General features: G+C 33.5%; 2 protein-coding genes and 1 pseudogene across 4 annotated transcripts; 2 read left to right on the top strand and 1 right to left on the bottom strand.

The window, feature by feature from the left end:
- The first annotated feature begins 1,196 nt into the window (after nt 1–1,196).
- Nucleotides 1,197–3,075, top strand: LOC146936598 (uncharacterized; annotated as a pseudogene).
- Nucleotides 3,076–10,903: 7,828 nt separating this feature from the next.
- LOC146936597 (F-box protein At2g17036-like) lies at nt 10,904–12,547 on the bottom strand. Its single transcript, XM_085749248.1, has 2 exons — nt 12,521–12,547; nt 10,904–11,854 (listed from the first exon to the last, which is right to left on the bottom strand). The coding sequence occupies exons 1-2, from the start codon at nt 12,545–12,547 to the stop codon at nt 10,904–10,906; spliced, it is 978 nt and encodes a 325-aa protein (XP_085605374.1).
- Nucleotides 12,548–14,534: 1,987 nt separating this feature from the next.
- On the top strand, nt 14,535–17,093 carry LOC146936596 (F-box protein SKIP23-like). 3 transcript variants are annotated; one of them, XM_085751339.1, is made up of 3 exons: nt 14,535–14,607; nt 15,130–16,355; nt 16,730–17,093. In XM_085751339.1, exon 2 carries the CDS (start codon nt 15,144–15,146, stop codon nt 16,341–16,343), a length of 1,200 nt encoding a protein of 399 aa, XP_085607465.1. In that variant the 5' UTR covers nt 14,535–14,607; nt 15,130–15,143; the 3' UTR covers nt 16,344–16,355; nt 16,730–17,093. The 3 variants fall into 3 exon arrangements, with proteins under 3 accessions (XP_085607465.1, XP_085607467.1, XP_085607466.1); XM_085751341.1 differs by having other exon boundaries at nt 14,537–14,607; nt 16,514–16,802; XM_085751340.1 differs by having other exon boundaries at nt 14,588–14,607; nt 15,139–16,355.
- The last annotated feature ends 907 nt before the right edge of the window (nt 17,094–18,000 follow it).

Below are 18,000 nucleotides of genomic sequence, written 5' to 3'. Positions count from 1 at the left end.
ATGTTGATAAAGACAATAATATCAAAATATTTACCACACCTTTTTACTAATTAGGATTATAAATGGTTATTTGATGCGTTAATTGGGGCTTTATTTATTTAGTTTGCTCTGATTTATTCACAACTTTTATTCCAAATTTCTTTTAAATAATTATGTATATTTATTAATAAAATGATTGTCCTTTTTTTTCATTTTTAAAAATGAAAAAAGAAACATTTCATTAGTTACCATAAAAGTTATTTTATAAACTCATAGAAAGACAGACATGGGTCGTCAATAAGTTTTTTTTTGTCAAATAGTCTAGCGGTTAGAGAAATTTACCTTTAAGGTGAATACGTGGGGTGTTTAGGGTTCGAACATCCGCGCCCTGCATATATTTATTCGTTTTGGAACTTGAAATATAGACACTCTTATAAGAAAATCTATAGAAATAGTGGACACTACGACTAGGAGAAAGGTTAATTTATGTTCCTGCAATAAACCAAGTGGGTGGGTGTCTGGGTGAGAAGACAAAAGAATTAGATAGTTCATGTTTTAAGTTTTGGTACGCTGAAAAAATTAGATCGAAAAATGGGGTAGACATTATTATGGATAAAGAGTGGAAGAAAGATATTATGGATGTAAAATAATGGATAGAAGATCAAATCATAGCCCTAAAAGGGGGATTTAGATCCATTATTTTAGAAGGCTTAATTCAGGGTATACCATTAGGAGAAATATCTTTCTAGAAGGGGGGTCTAAATGGGCATGTAGGGAGTAGTTCAAGTAATTTTAAGGGATTGCATGGGGGTATGGCTTTGGACAGATAAATGTGGAGGGTAAATCCAACCTAGATTTTATGTATGCTTTTGATCTTACTATTGCAAATAGGTGCTTTAGGAAAAGAGATGAGCATTTTAACACATACAAGTGTGGTGCGACATGTTCTTGGATAGATTTCTTTCTTATTAAGAAATCAGACTGAAAGATTTGTTTGAACTATAAAGTTATACCTGGAGAGAGCTTGACTATCCAACATAAAGTATTAGTTATGGAAGTAAAAGTTTATGGGAGAGGGAAGAGAATAGGCCACAGTGTGGCTCCATGGATCAAGTGGTGGCATTTAAAATCGAAAAAACAAATATCTTTCCAAGACAAGATCTTTTATAAGGAGTTTTTGGCACCTATAAGGAAGTGCAGATGATATGTGGGACAATATGGAACATGGGATTGGACTTCGGGAGAATCAAGAGGTTTTAGACCTAGGGGTAAATAATCTTAGTGGTGGAACGGAAGTGTTCAAAGTAATGTGAGAATCAAAAGAGAATGTTTTAAAGATACTGAAACTTGATAGAATTTTAAGAGAACTAAGAAAGAGACCAAGAAGACGGTGAGCAATGCAAGAACATAAGCTTTTGGCGGGTTATACTAGTAATTAGGTACCAAATACGGAGAAAAATATGTATATGGGATTGCTAAGAGACGAAAAAGAAAGGAAAATGATTTGGATCAAGTGAATTGTATTAAAGATGATATGAATCTTACAATCATTTTTGCCTCCGGTAACTTATGTGCGGATAAACATTCTAACAACGGACTCTCTATTCAGGCTACAAGTTTGGAGGGATTCTCTTTCCATGTTTATTTAGGGAAGCCTTTTTTCAGAACCCTTTAACATTACCTAATTATTGCTTCCCTTAGTCTTTGTTTATTTTTTTTTTCTTCCATTTTTTGGAATTATTTAGGTTTGGTTTTATGCCCAATCTTGTGTGTGTGTGTGTGTGTGTGTGTGTGTGTGTGTGTGTGTGTGTGTGTGTGTGTGTGTGTGTGTGTGTGTGTGAGTGGTAAAGGATATATTTTGGATGGAGCCTGGTGCCTCCCCGATTTTTTGATTTCTAGAGATGTCGAGTTAGCCACAAAGATCCTCAAAATCACTCTGCCTGTGTCTGATGTCCCCGATAGCCTAAATTGGAACGCAACAACTGATGGGATTTTGACAAGCAAACTTGCTTATTCTTTTCTTGCTGGAAATGGTCCGAAAGTTCCTTGGCACAAGCTTGTCTAGAATGTGTACACCCCTCCCACCAGGGCTTTCATTTCTTGGAGATTCTTACACAACAAGCTCCCCACTGATGATAACTTGAGAAAAAGAGGTTGCTATGTAGTGTCTATTTGTTGCTTCTGCAGAATCCAGGCCGAATCTTCCCATCATATTTTTTTAGATTGCCCAATTACTTCCCAACTTTGGGTTTGGCTTAGGAGAGGCACTGGTCAACAGATTGACTGCTCCAGCATATGCTTACTTTGCTTTTGGGTAATGTTGGTACAGGTAGCAAAATGGTTCAGCAGGTCTTGAATTCTGCTGTGCTCCACACAATCTGGAGCATATGGATAGAACGGAATCAAAGGTGTTTCTCTGATGTGCAGAGGTCTATGACTTCTTTGTTCAACATCATTCTGGTTGAGGTGCACCTTAGTTTTACTCTAGCTATTTCTAAAGGAGATTCCGATATGGTTGACTATAAGGTGTCTAGACTCTTTAATCTTCCTCTAAAGACTAAAAGGGTTAGTATTGCTAAGATTGTGACGTGGTCTCCTCCCTCTGGTGGGTTGGTTAAGATAAATTGTGATGGCTCCTTCTTTGGACAAAATCCCTGTGGTGCTATTGGTTTTGTGATAAGGGATTCCTCTAACTTTTTGGGTGATATGGCTTGTAATGTTGGTCAGGCTTCTTCCCTTGAAGCTGAGTTTTGTCCCTTCATGTCAGCCATTGAAAAGGCCAAAGAGCTTCAACTGACTAGTCTTTGGATGGAAACTGACTTTGTGGCAGTGGTCACAGCTTTCCATAAAGACTCTAGTATTCCCTGGAAAATGTGTAATAGATGGTATAACTGCATGATGTTCTGTAAGCAGATTGGATGTACTTGCACTCATATTCTTAGAGAAGGTAACATGGCCGCTAATGTGCTTGCTAAGAATGGTCAGGGACTGTCTATGTTCTCTTATCAGTGGTGGACATCCCCTCCCCTTTTTATCTCTTCTTTTCTATTACGAGATAGTCTATGTTTACCTTACTCTCGCATTAATATGGACTGATTGTATGTGGTTCAGGCATCTCCTGGCTTTTTATTTCATTTACCTTTATCAAAAAAAAAAGGATATGATTTTCTTGAGGGTGCCGACCTAGTCGGGATGTCTAAGTTTCTCTTTGATGTTTTCCTCACTTTTGCCTTGTCTACGAAAAAAAGAATAATTAGGAAAAAATAATATATATTTTTAATAAAATTTATTGCAAAAAATATTTTTTATATCTGAGAATTTTGAAAGTGACTCTTATATATAAATATTCTTTTGATCTGAAATAAAATAAAAGTATATGGCTAGATATAATTGTCTTAAAAAAATTAAATACCTATTTTTCAAAAGTAATTACTTATGACAAATCATACAATCTAGAAAAAAATATGACTAGATACATGTTTAAAAATATTATAAATAAAATCTGAACTAATTTATTTATATTAATTACTCTAACTACGCCTATCTAAGAAACCAAAGATAAGACTGAAATTCTTCATTTCTTCATTATAAGGTCATACAATGTTTATATAGGTAAATGCACACCCACAATAAGACAAATGCATCCTAGCATACTCAATAGTACTCCCTATATTAGATCCTTCTAGATCAAGGTGAGTCATCTTTGCTTCTAGAACTAGGTGAGTCAAAGAGTGAGTGAGTGCTCATTATTTTAATTATCCTATCAATTTATGATTAAGAAATTGTTCAGATGTTCTCTCCTTTACCAATATAAACCATTGAAGAATATATATTTTATGAACAACATGGACACCACAAGGAACTCAATTCTTAATTTGGTGTTATTGTTGGCTTTCCTCATCTTTACATCAGGTCTAAAACAAATGAGTGAAATTTCTATAAATCTATACATGATTTTTTACTTCAATCATTTTATCATTTGTATTTTATTTTTGTACATTGCATAAATATTTGTTCTTATATTCACCTATTGTTTGTGTATGCAGATGTATGCTTGAAATCAGTAGACGGAGTGATGGATTGTAGTTGTTGTTCACAAAGCAATTACAAAATTTGTCCCAAAAAAAGTGGGTGTTGTAGGCATCCTAGTGAATGTTATCAATTTTGTGAAGGTGAACCCACCTGTTATCAGAATCAATGCACTTGTTTGTAAAATAAAAAATAAATAAAATAAAGGTTATTATGTATTCCAAAATTATCTTATAAGTTATATAAAACTATTTCAAGATCTACATATGCTTAGTGGTGGGGTTTTCCCCTTATACATTCAATTTACATACATAGATTAAAAATAAGTATCTGTTTTATGTATGGATGCTTTTATAATATCTTTTTCTTCAGTGATTTGTTGAAATCAATATTTTTTTGTAACTAAAGGTATCCTCCGTACACAACTGTGTAAAATATTTTCGTAGAAACTTACCTCCAGTCAAAGAATATCTATGACTTATGTCACACTATATTGGTTGTCATATCATTCAAGACATTTACCTATAAAAATAATCTTTCAAAACATTTAATGATAATTATGAGTATATTTTATAATAATCCCATCTAATAATTTAAAATTATATATATTTGACTTTAGTCTCTGTTTATGAGAATTTTTTCATTTTTTTCTCTGGTCTAACTTTTTTCTAATTCTCTTCTCCCTAAAGAAGTTTTTGTTTTATTTGTCTAACTTCAAAAATTGCTCTTTAGCACCCAGAAACTACCAAAATATCCACTTCCAATGATAATTAAGTGATGTTAGCTAAATGAACCAATGACGGCTAACTGGTGTTGTGTTCTAGTTTGCACCTGAATAGCAACAACACCTCTCATCATAGTTCTCCAAAACACAATTCCAACCTTTTTCCAATTATAGTACAAAACACAATTAAGTAAGCCTAACACGCCATTCTCCCTAAGTATGTTGTATTATTATGATGTGGAATTTTATTTAATTCATGGAAATTTATGAAAATGTTGGAATTTAAGTGTCTTACATAGTATAAGGATTTAGTAGTCGCTTTGAGAAAACTCAAGAATGGAGACAACATATTTTCTATTCTACCTAATGAGATATAGAGGTTATCATATCAAATTCCTTAATATGAGAGTGGTGAAGAAAAGGAATGTGTTCTAAGATGTTGTTTTGAGCTTGATCATACTCCTCTGTAAATTGAAACATGTCAGTTGACAAGGCAGTAGGATGAAGTTAAAAAAATATATTAAAACACATTCCTTTCGTCACTATTCATCTTATATGAAGACATTTGATATGAGAATCTATATAGGTCATTAGGTAGAATACAAAATATGTTGTCTCCACTCTTTTGAGTTTTTCTCAAATAGACTAGTAAATCCTTACACTAAGTAAGATACTTCAATGCCAACATTTTCATAAACTTCAATAAATTAAACTTAAATCCAACAACATAATAATACAACATTATAACACAAGATCCTCTAAAAAAACATAATCATACAACATAATAAAACACAACATAATAGATCATAGTTCAGACAACCTGACATCTTCATCTGGCTCCTCCATGCAAGCCCTGGTTTCTTAGTAGGTTCTGGGACGAATCAAATTTTTATGAATATCTTCAAAATATCTGACCAAGAAGATAAAGGACTATACTAAGAAGATAAAGGAGATTAAGGAATGAAGAATGCAAGTTACTTTCTTCTGTGGAACATTCTTGGTTTTAGAATTACTGTTTATTTTTCTGTTACATTCTGTTACTAAGGGAGCTTTTGCTTCTGTAGCATTGGAAAGGAACACTCACTATTGTGCAGGAAAGTCGAATTGCGTTCAGCAACACAAGGAAAGTCGAATTGCTTCCGAAGGCATGCAAGTTATTTTACTAATTAAACATTGAAATGCTCTTTTAGTATCTACCTAGTTTTCTTTTTTCTTTTGCCCTGTCTCTTACTTTTGTATTTTCTATATTAGAGTTTCTTTCATCATTTAGTAGAGGTTTGAACCTGGTAATAATCTCCTCACAGCTTATTTTCCACCACATATTACCTCTTATTTATATCTGTCAAAATCTAAAAATATTTTACAAGAGTGGCAAAGTTTAAGGATGTTTTCAACTATTGTTGCTTGTAAAGCTGGACTGATATGAGAGTGCAGGTTCTTTTACTGTTCATGGTTTCATCTTGTTGGTCTTATCTCCTCAGCTACAGATTTTATTATTTCATGGTGGTTATATGGATATAGTTTGAGATCGAGTAACTGTTTGATGAGGAAATGCAAATTTTGAAATGATTCATTCACGAAAAAATAAACAAATTTTGAAAGGGTTTAATACCCAATCTCCCATTATCTCTTGATTATGAAAGGGTTTAATGCAAATTTCTGCAATTAATTTGAAATGGAGGACATCATCCTAACTTGTTAAGAGCATATCCTCATTGGTAGGGTCTTTACCATTCAAGACCCGGTACCTAATAGGTACCCCAATGCGGAATAAAAAATTGGGGGTCTCTTATCTTAAGTCGACCCCACACCACTTTTTAATAAAATAATCATTATTTGAATTGCTTTTGTTGCTTTTCATTAATAAATAGTTATTGGTGGGACCCATTTAGACATTTTGAGAGAGGATTTCCATTGGAGTGGTTGAGTACCTATTAGATTACTAGGAAAATGCTAGATATCAAGAATGGATTTTCTTGATGAATTCAAGAATGACATGGCAGAATAATCACCCTTAGATTTTAATCTTATTTATTAAAGTTTCATAAAAAAAAATACATAACACTCACCACCCCATGATTTCCGGCCAGGCTGAGATTTTATTGGCTAACATTAATTTCGGGACAATTTCTTGATAAATAGCATTGCTCTAGGTACTGTTATTAAAAAATAATAAAAAAGTGATGTGTCCATGTGGGACCCGTTTAAGACCTCAGATGTGAGGGTATCTATTGTGGATGCTCTAAGGAAATAAATTTTTGTATTGAAAATATAAATTATTAAACGTTTATAACATTGAATACACAAGTTCCAGGATAATATTTCTTTTGACATTTTGATCTCGAGGACAATCATTTTCAAAGGGAAAAATACAACATAGAGTCACTTACAAAATCCTTAGTAACTATATTCTACTTTCTCCTATAAATAAATAATAGAAATTGTTCCACTCTGGACTAACACAAAGTGTTGCAGTTTATTAGCTAGCTAATAAGATTTGTTCACCCTTGGATGAAACCTGGAATAAGGTTAAAATACAAATGAAAACTCATAGCAATAAAAAGTAACATGGCATTATTTAAAGGATTTGAGGATGAACATAACACTTTTATAGAACTCACATTGCATATTTGTCAACCTTTGCACTGCAGATGAAACCAAACAACATAAACAAATGTGTAATTTTAAACTCCCTTCTCCTCACTTACTGCGAAAGAAATAAGTATTATCGGTTAGAAATGAAATCAAATGTGGAAGGCAAAAGTGAATGAAAAAAGAAAAACATAGCTTGATTCAACCTCATGTTCGAGACTGTTATCAACTGAAAAAGGAAAAAAAATTAGTAAAGTCCAGCTTAAAAGTATTCCTTTGAAAACAGACAGAAATCAATGCTAAGAAAACTTTCAGATGTTGAAGCAAAGAAATCCGTGGAACACCCATATATATTTTTTTTGCCTCAAAATATCCATCCTTATTCTTGTCTCACCCATGTCAAAATAACAAATAGAGACGAAAGAGGTGAAAGATAGACCCCTCACGAAACAACATATTATTTATTATAAATTAGTAGTAGTAATAGCACGAATGGTAGAGAACTGCAAACCGCTTGCAAATGGCAATGGGGAAAAACTGAGAAAATGATCAGAAGAGAGAATGTTCTATCAGTTTTGGCATTGTCTAGGAGTTTTAATATCAGATGTAGTTTTGATTTACAATTTTTCTCCCTGTTATTTCTCCAAGAAGTTGTCCACTCAATGAAATCTTCTAGACGGGAGGTAAGAGCGGCTGTATCGATATCAAACAATTGGTCTTGTCAAACCATACGACAAAATAGAACGAGCTTTGCAAAGTGTCTTGATCTAGGTAAAAGTAAACTTATCGTAGTTATTGCATCAAGTATCTATGGAGACGATTTTTTTGTGACGATTTTAGTGACGAATTTAGTGACGAAGTTGAACTCGTCAAACAATCATTTGGTTTTACCTACGTAACTTTGATTGTAGATATAGAGCTTAGTTAGAATTTTCAACTTTTTTTAACCTACAACTATTTTATGTGACTATAAGATATGGATTTCAAGGGTTTTCGTGCGCGTGGTAGTCATTCCCTTCACCCGCGGCGGAAAGTGGGACGACAAAAAGCTCAGACTTGAGTCCAACAAATTCGTGCACACGATGATCTAATTTGTGTACGTGCAAAAAGTGAATGTTCAATACCTGATTAACTACCTTCTTGTGTACTCGGAACTCGATGACTCGATTCTAGTTTTATACAAGTGCACGAACTATCTGTGTATAAATTCATGCCAAACTTTATGTTTTAGGTAGATGAACATTGAAACCGGGGGAGATATGCAGAAGTTAGGAATGATGGCAAACACTGAAACCATAAAGTGACAAAGAACTTCCCATGGAATAGCAGTTAAAAGAAAAGATTCACAAAACACGAAAGGCTAGGAGATAAAGGGGAAATTCTAATATGCTGAAAAATGACTATTATTTAATACATTAAAATAAAATATAATCTAAATATTATAAACAGAATTTGAAACATTATTAAAAATTGCATAAAATGTGTAAGTTCCAAAAGGTCTATAAGGACTTAACTAATAGCACTGACATCATTCATGTGTATAACAGGACCATCCAAATCTTCACGATTGACCGAGTTATAATGTTCCAACTTATGTCTAAAAACCATACAAGAAACCAAAAACAGAAAAGTTCTTTAATGTCTATGGGCAACATCGTCTGCAGTATTTTTACGCAATATTAAGAAATAATAAAGACACAGATTTTTCAAACTATAAGAAAGGTAGAAACATGCAGTCCCACTATACATAACCTATGCTGTCATTAGTAATTCAAACTATACTGAAATTGCAAAGAGTTCACCATAAATTGAAATCTTCACTTATCAATATTAACTAGTGTAGTTCTACTAAATTCAAATGAATGAACTGTGTCCAAAAACCTCATTCTTCTTAATTTACAACCTTACTGTTTATCTTAATTGCAAATGTAAACCTATATATTTGCATGATCTTAGATTTCTAATGAAAGGGTTAAAAATTAAGTTGATATGCAGAAGAAATACGAACAGTTTCACGACATCAATTCTTATTTTCTTGAAAATTTAAAACCATGGACAGCAAAAGTAAGAGTTGCACTCTCAGATGAGATAAGCTTACAAGCAGCAATGGTTGAAAAATCCTAAAACTCTGCCACCTTTCTTGTAAAATATTTTTAGACTCGACTAGGCATATCAGCAAACAGGAAATGAAAAAGATAAAGCCAATGCAAACACCAACAACAACACCAAACTGTGCATAAAAAACTGCAGCACAGATGCACCTGACAGACTGCAAAGCAGATCTGAAACCTAAGAAAAAACCAATTGAAACATGCCGAAAGATCCCCTCAAACAGGAGAACACACGCACAACAGCGGAGACGGACTGCGGATGCTCTAACCAGCCCCTGAAACAACTCCCAACAAGCTGAAATCACAGCATTCTCAGTTTGCAAAGCTGTCTATACTCTATACAGCTTAGCTAGCTTACTCTTGTTAGACCAAAAGACACATATAGCAGATTATAACTGATAAGGATATCTCTAATGGATCATAAGTTCATAACAAATCTACGCATGTCTATAAGCTTTAATACTTCTAAAATAATGCACTTCTAACTCGATCATCAAATTTTGAATAACAACGTACACAAAGATACTAGCAGAGTACATAAAGATCTGTTTTCAATCTTTTTTATATAAATCAAACATTGCTTCTAATTAAGCATCTTCTGAGTTGTGAACACCCCTTAGCTAGTCAAAAGTCAATCACTCTTAGCCTGTTGTAAACCAACCCCTTGCAGGAAATATGCTTCATTCAAATCTGCAAGCACCCTGCACCAAAAACAAGACCTCTATATCATTTAAAGAAATGTGTTTTCATTTTTTTCATTTTAAAAACAAAAGTACAAAACAAATCAGCTTGAAATTTACAAATACAATTAAACAAGAATTTTGATAACAGACAACACCTATCAATCAAGAAGACATGAGTCTAGCTCAATAATGATGCATAAAGTCTGCAAAGTCAAAGAACCATAACTCATATTTCTCTTTTCAGGTCTTAGAAAGTTTGCTCCCTCAACAATTAAATGCTAAATCAAGATCATAATATGAGATACAAGTGTAACTGATCAAGATCAACCTTAAGTATACTAAATTGAGATACAAGTGTAACTGATCAACTAAGTTTTGACTTTATAGACCATAATATGATAATAATGTATTTGGTCAAAACATCAAATCAAAATAGCATAACTAACCTTGAATAAACACAACTTGCTTAAAGATAAGAATTGAAAAATCCACCAGAAGTCCAGAACGCTCATCTTCTCATTCAATACGTAATTAGGGGTTAGCTGCTAAACATATAGTCTGCAAATGTTACAAAAAAATAAAATGATCAAGCTCATCAACAAAACGCATGAAACATATTTAGATTTCTGAAAAGTTAAAAGCGCAGATACTTATTTACAAAGAACATATTTGCTACAAAAGCGATATTTGATCCAACAACAATTCAATATTTCTCTTTCTAACAATATATACTAAGCACACAACAAAGCAATATGACGATTGTCAATGCAAGATAACATACTCGGTTAATGACTGTGGCTTTTGACGATCCACTCCGGAGGCGGCCAGAACAAGTTGTAATATTCAGGATAATCAGACAAAGGCCAAAGCTGACCATGTTGACCCATGAAAAAAATAGTCATTATATGCTCCATATCCGTATGATCGTAGAAGAAGACATCATCGATAAAGATTATACAATTCCCCTCGGAAACACACAAATCCGAGGCTGAAGCAGAAAAGGAATATTCTAACCCTATGAACAAAACCCTATCTCCTAAATTCTTGATCTTCACCCACTTCCTCTCCTTCTCATCAAGTCTGAAAACATCAACTGTTAAACCATGATCACTAATGTCCACTAACAGCAGATCGCCCTCGCTCTCCACTGAGAATCTCATGTTCCCATGATCAACCAAAGGCTCAGCTACTAACTCAACATTTTGGTTCTCTTCAGGTCCAATTGTAATTGTCTTGCCAGTTCCATCAACAGCCGCGTAAATCTTCTGTTTAAACACGCAGATGTAATCAACATAATTTGAGAAGTCTTCTGGGAACAAGAAAAGTTTTTCATCTATGCAACGGACAAGTAACATAAAGGGAGGAGAATATTTCTTCTTGGTGAGAGCGAGAGGTTTCTTCCCATTGCAAGTGAGAACAACGACAGCTTCAGGAAGTATGAAATCAGATGAAGAGGGTTTCGAATCTTCTTCGACAAGGAACTGACATCCCAAATGGAAGACGGAGAGTTTGTTGAAATCGAGCACGTGGAATGGGAAATCAAAAGAGAGAAGTTCAAATTGGGAGAGTTTGGGTACTCCATTAGAGGTTTGGGTAGTTTTGATCAACCAAGGACGAAGATTAATTCGGGTTTGTCGTTCTTGTTCTTGTGTTGGTTTGATGAGGAAGAAACTACTTTTGGAGAGGTGACAGAAGGAAATAGGAATGCCTTCATTCTTGTTGTTGTATTCTAGAGTCTGTTGTATTCATTTTCTTCATCACACTACCTTAACTATATCAGTTATATTTCAAAAAGATATATAGTAAAAAAAAATATATATATTAAAAGAAATAAAATGGAAAAATCACTAAAAGAAAATATAGGATATGCTACCAAAATTGCACTACGGATTGTGTTCCTAGTAAAACTCAATTAAATCTTTTTTTTTTTTTTGTGGTGGTCGGGGTTCGAACCCCGGACCTCTGTCAGACATGTATTTTTTTTTTAATTTAAAATTTGGTTTATAATCAATCATACATGTAGGAAAACTATATATCGGCCGGCCTCCGGCGACGGAGCCACCGTGCCGAGCTTCAAGACTCAAATTTTTTTAAAATTTTTGACAGAAAAGATTCCCCTCCTTCTCCTGCTTCTTTTTTTAAAACGTTTTTTAAGAGAAAGCAGATGTAACATACTATATCTAAGAGAGGAGATTATAACGAAAAAGGTTCCCACCTTTGATGTTTCTTTCGATTCTGTTTATGTAAAGAAAGTTGTTGTTGACACATTGCATAAGGCTGTGCCACACGAGTAATTTACCTAAATACCCCCTCGGCAGTTAACTGCCGAATTTTGAAGAAACTGGCTGCAGTTAACTGCCGAGGTTTTCCTCGGTAGTTAACTGCCGAGGATCTTCTGCTACAAGTCTGGCAGAAGCCCTCTCATCCATTATTCATCTCATCTTCCAATTTTTTTTCTCAAATCTCTCTCACAAATCTCTCTAAAAAACCCAACCAAATTTATTCAACAAAATCACAAGTAAGTAATTATAATGCTATTAACTTAAATTTTAGTTGTTATAAATGTTTTTATTTTTTAGTTTTTGAGTAGATTTATTTTATTTTAATTTTTGAGTAGATTTACATAGTATAATTCATTTTTAGAGTAAATGTTAGTTGATTAATTTAGTTAAAATGTTTGTATGATGTTTATGTTATAGTTTAAAATTTATTGGTTATATTTTAATTTGGTGTTTTAAATTAATTTTTTTATTTTAGTTTTTAATTAGATTTACATGTTATAAATCATTTTTAGATTAGATGTTAGTTGATTAATTTAGTTAAAATGTTTGCATGATGATTATGTTATAGTTTAAAATTTTAGGGTTATTTTTTAATTTGGTGTTTTATATTTATTTTTTTTATTTTAGTAAGACTATATGATTTATTTTAAGAGTAAATATAAGTTGAATAATTTTGTTATATTTTACATTTTTTTTTAGACAATTACATTTTATGGTTATTTTTATGATTTTTAGAGTCTATGTATAATTTTGCACATCAAGTGTTTGATGAAATGTTTGAATGAGTTTTTCATTGATTATTTTAAATTTCTATGTGTGTAGATTTGAAGCAATGGTCGGGTGGATTTACGTTCATGCAGAATTCAACGGAGGAGAACCTCAGAGGTTGAAGGTTCGGTGCCTTGATGTAACGTTAAGAGGTCTCAAGGATCAACTGAATGAATTCAACCAAGGAGTCAACCCCAGAGACACAAGGAGGGTGCAAAACGTCCGGTATAAACGTCCGACACTCGACGAGGGGAGGGTATCATTCACTTGGGTGGAGTTAAAGAACGACGAAAACGTGACGAGCATGTTTTGGGAGCACAGCATGTTCCAGTGGATCTCATTAACCATTTTTAAGTTCTCTAGAACAAATTTATTTTTAAGTTCTCTAGAACAATTTATTAGAATAAGTCAAGGTTCCTATTGAATCTCAATTAATTGAAAAAGGGTTAATACATCATTTGGTCCCTTGACTTATTTTTTGTTTTCAATTTGGTCCCTTGACTATAAAGTGCCTCAATTTTGATGATAGAAATTTATAAAGTATTTTGTTAAAGTTAAATTTAGAGAATTTCAAATGATACCTAAAAGTTAAGAATTTCAAATTTCTTCATTGTTATAATTTTTCAAATTTTACATTTTGATCCTCAAATTTTCCAAAAATTTCAAATTGACCTCTCAATTTTTTCAAAAATTATAATTTGACCCCTCAATTTTTTTGAAATTTACAAATTAACCCCTAATTTTAATTTTCAAATTTGGCGCTAAAAAATTTAAATTTATAGAAGTGGCCTAAAAATGATGACAATGATATTTTTTATTACTTCATCCAAACAAAAGTATTGAGAAATAAAAGTAATTTAATTGAAGCATTTAAATTGCTTAGAATTTTAAATTTTTTTAAAAAATTTCAATTGCTTCATCTAAACACACTCTTAGTTTTTAACATTGATTTGACATTATCAAGGAACAAATTGATCGATAAGATAAATAATGTATGGATCGATTTGATAGTGAGTGACATAATTCATGGACCAACTTCATTTTTAATGAATAATCTAGGGATCGATTTGACAGTGAAACAATTTGTATTGGTTTTTTTTTTAAAAGTAAAAAAAAGGATATTCAAAAAAAAATTCCGATCAAATTCGTTAATGTACACGTGAAAGCTGACTTGGAACTCCACGTCAACGCCTAACAAGACACATCAACATTGTTAACGCAATACTTGACGGATGGACTAAATTGATTGACATTTATAAAATTCAGGAACGCATAGACTATTTCAAAGAATTGAGGGGTAAAATTGACCGATGAGTACAAATTAGAGGACCAAAATGTCTATTCCCTCCGTCTCTATTCTTCTTTGTCTAGCGTTTCACCTTCTTCTCTACTCTTCTGACAAGAAACAAAGCCGAGTCTCTCTTGTCTTCCACTCTCAGGTAAGTCCATTGATTCTCTACTTTCTTAATTCTCATTCAATCTACAATTGATTGTTTTAGGGTTTTAGAATTGAGAATTGGGATTTTTTTTTTTAGGGTTTCAGAATAGGGGATTGACTATTGAGAATTGTTAATTGTAAAATATGAATGCATTATGCTTATGCATCGAAATAATTTGTAGCCTTTGTTTGTTTTGTTTCATTAATAATATAAGTTGTTAAAAATTGCTTGTTTATGATAATTGATTATTGTTAAAAATTGCTCTACGATTCAGTTGTTTGAAGTTCTGTTTAATAGACCCTTCTGTTATTTTTGGAAATGTTTTTTGTTTGTTGCAATTGCATCATGAAGATGATGATATATGCACCTCATTGTTAAGCTTCTGCAGTTTTTGCAATTTTCACTTTTGTCCCTGTATTATTCATTTTTTATTTCAATTTTTATGTTTTTTTGTTTGCATTATTTCATATAAACCAACATGCACTTCTTAATTTGTGCTAATCATTGTTATATTATTATTAGGAGCGTCAGTTTCCATGGTGGAGGAGGCAGACTGGTCTCAACTTCCAAAGGATCTACTCACTCTCATATCGCAACGAATCGACACTGAAATTGATCTCATTCGCTTTCGATCAATTTGTTCCAACTGGCGTTCTTCCTCCATCCCAAATCACAATGACATTTTACCCTTCAAATTCCCACTCCTCAAAAATGAAGATGATTCCATCAAATACAGCGACAACGAGATCATTGATTCCATCAACAACACCAACTCTCCATTCTGCCACCTTTCCAAACGCAGTATCTTCCTCGTCAAACCACCACCATCGCAACTAGAGGAGGATCAAACCCTAATTCCTTGTCGTCCTTGGTTGATTAGATTTACCCAAAACTCACATGGCAAAACCAAACTCTTTCACCCACTCATCAAATATCCCCGACGACATCAAAAACAAACCCTTCGTGTGCTTGACTTCAACAAACTTTCTGTTATTCATTTAGGAACCGATTTCATCGTTGACGAAGACGACTTCACATACCAAAAGCAACGCGGTACCTACATGCATCCTGAAACGGTCCTTGCTGTCACGTGCCATGGGAAAAACCCTCTCGTACTCGGCACATTGAGTTATTGTTCCCATCAGCCGCTGCTTTTCCGTGACCGCGATGAGCATTGGGAACTGATTTCCAACATGTCATCTGTCTATGGAGACACCTGCGTCTTTAAAGGGCAGCTGTACGTGGTCCACCAGTCCGGCCAGACTGTTACAATTGGACCGGACTCGAGCGTCGAGTTAGCAGCTCAACGGTTGGGTTTTGATTGTCCTGGGTGGAATAAAATGCTAGTGGAGAGTGAGGGTAGGTTATTGTTATTGGCTATTGATGAGTCATCTAATTTTCTTAGTATTGATTTTTTTGAACTTGATGAGAAGGAGAAGAAGTGGGTGAGGTTGATGGATTTTGATGAGAAGGAGAAGAAGTGGGTGAAGTTGAGGAATTTCGGGGATAGGGTTTTTTTCTTGGGGCGTGGATGTTCGTTTTCTGCTTCTGCTTCAGATCTATGTATTCCAAAAGGAAATTGTGCAATCTTCATTGATGAATCCGTTCTCTGTATTGACAATATGATACGTGGCAACTGTGTTTTTCACTTGGAACAAGACCGGCTTTCGCGTGTGTCTAAATATCCTGAATATCTCAACTTGTTCTTGCCACCGGAGTGGATCCTCAAAATCTGAACTCTTGACAGAGTATGTTATCTTCTATTGAAAAGTTTCTAATTTGATAGTGATTCATAGTGCATTATTGTGTTTAGTTTATGTTTAGATTGGATAAACCTTCTGACTATTGCTTAGAAAAATTTGAGATGTGACATTGACTATAAGTATCTACACTTCTGATTTTTCAGGAACTCAAATCATTTTTTATAATTGCAGCTAGCTTTTTCAGAAATCCGAATGTATTTGATGAATTTTATTTTTAGGGGTAGCTTATGTGATAAAATGTATAGATATATGAATATGTAGTATATCACCATGACAAGTTGTTGTTGTTATGAAGTTTCTAAACTAGATGTAACAATGTTGTTGGGTTTGATTATCTTCTTTCACTGTTACATTTGCAGACTATATGTTTACCAACAAACTCCTAATTACATATTCATATCAAAAGAGTCTGGAAAATGAGGCTTATTTGGATTGCTGGATAGGGTTATAGATTTTTCAACTCTCTTATGTAAGAAAGTTGTTGGTTATTCAGGGTTTGTTATGCTATGTTAATTTGAGTTGATGTTGACCTCTTGCATTATTACGATGTTGTAAAGTTGAAACTTAATCGATTAGTTGAACATATATCTCAACTTAGTTTACCTAAGGTTGATCTTTGTTATGTTATTTTGTTGTTGACCACCTGCATTGTTATGGTGCTGTGAAGTTCAAACTCAATTCATCAGTTACACTTAAGTATCAATTAAGTTTACTTAATGTTGATCTTGGCTTGTGATTTTACAAGTTCTTCAATTCTATCAAATGACTTAAAACTGTGCGACTTGTTCTACGAATATGGGATAAAATCCATTTCCTTGGTCAGTGATTTTCAGTTGCAACTATACATGTTTTATATATTGAAGAGCTATAATTTCTAATTGATTATTGTTACTCATCATTTTCTTGACTTTTCTCAGCACATTTAATAGTTTCTTCTGTACTTGCTGACATAAAACAAAGCTGAATTTCTTTGTCTTGTCCATTATTCTTGCTTTGTTAGTATATGGTTTCTGGATTTTATTCATTGTTATGTACTTATGTTGTTACTGCTGATGCTTATCTTATAATTTTCATTAATTTCTTGGAGTAAACTCTATGGTTCGTTCTGTGATGGAACTCAGATTCAGGCACAGAGAAAAAGGATATGAAAAGGGAAATGTAATTGTATTAACAAAAGCAGGGGACAATTACAAGGAGATATGGTAAAATGTAAATTAACAGAGATAACAAACTGATAGCAAGCTACCAATTCCCTAAGCACAAAGGCTTCCACAATTATAGTGAATGCAGAGACTAACAGAAAGATTAGCTAGCTGAACTTTCTCTCCTCTAACCACCTATATATTCCCTCCGTCCCTATATGTAAGCACCCACCCTTTTATTAGAGGAAAAGGGTGCTTACATATAGGGACGGAGGGAGTATAATGCTAAGTCTTGTGCCTTCCATACATCCCATATGCATCATTCCATCCACGTCACTCCTCTTAAACCCTTTCCCACGTTTTATTTCATAAACCCTCCATGTCTTGGGCTTGGGGCCATATTCAAGGCCCGCTTGCTCTTTACCATTTCTATCATTCTGTTATATGAACCATACTTGAAGAAGAGGTTCTTGGAGTATTGTAATGCT

Source organism: Medicago sativa, chromosome 3, assembly GCF_051527215.1.
Source record: "Medicago sativa cultivar Bolivia chromosome 3, Bolivia_mono, whole genome shotgun sequence".
Classification (NCBI taxonomy): Eukaryota; Viridiplantae; Streptophyta; class Magnoliopsida; order Fabales; family Fabaceae; genus Medicago; species Medicago sativa.
Note: the sequence above shows the minus strand (reverse complement) of the source record. Positions and strands in the feature narration are given on the sequence as shown.

Coding starts and splice junctions, on each gene's coding strand:
- LOC146936597 (XM_085749248.1), bottom strand. CDS start 12,547: ATGGATGAGAGGGCTTCTGCCAGACTT. Junction 11,855..12,520: donor AGAGGGCTTCTGCCAGACTT/GTAGCAGAAGAT, acceptor TGAATACAACAG/ACTCTAGAATACAACAACAA.
- LOC146936596 (XM_085751339.1), top strand. CDS start 15,144: ATGGTGGAGGAGGCAGACTGGTCTCAACTTCCAAAGGATCTACTCACT.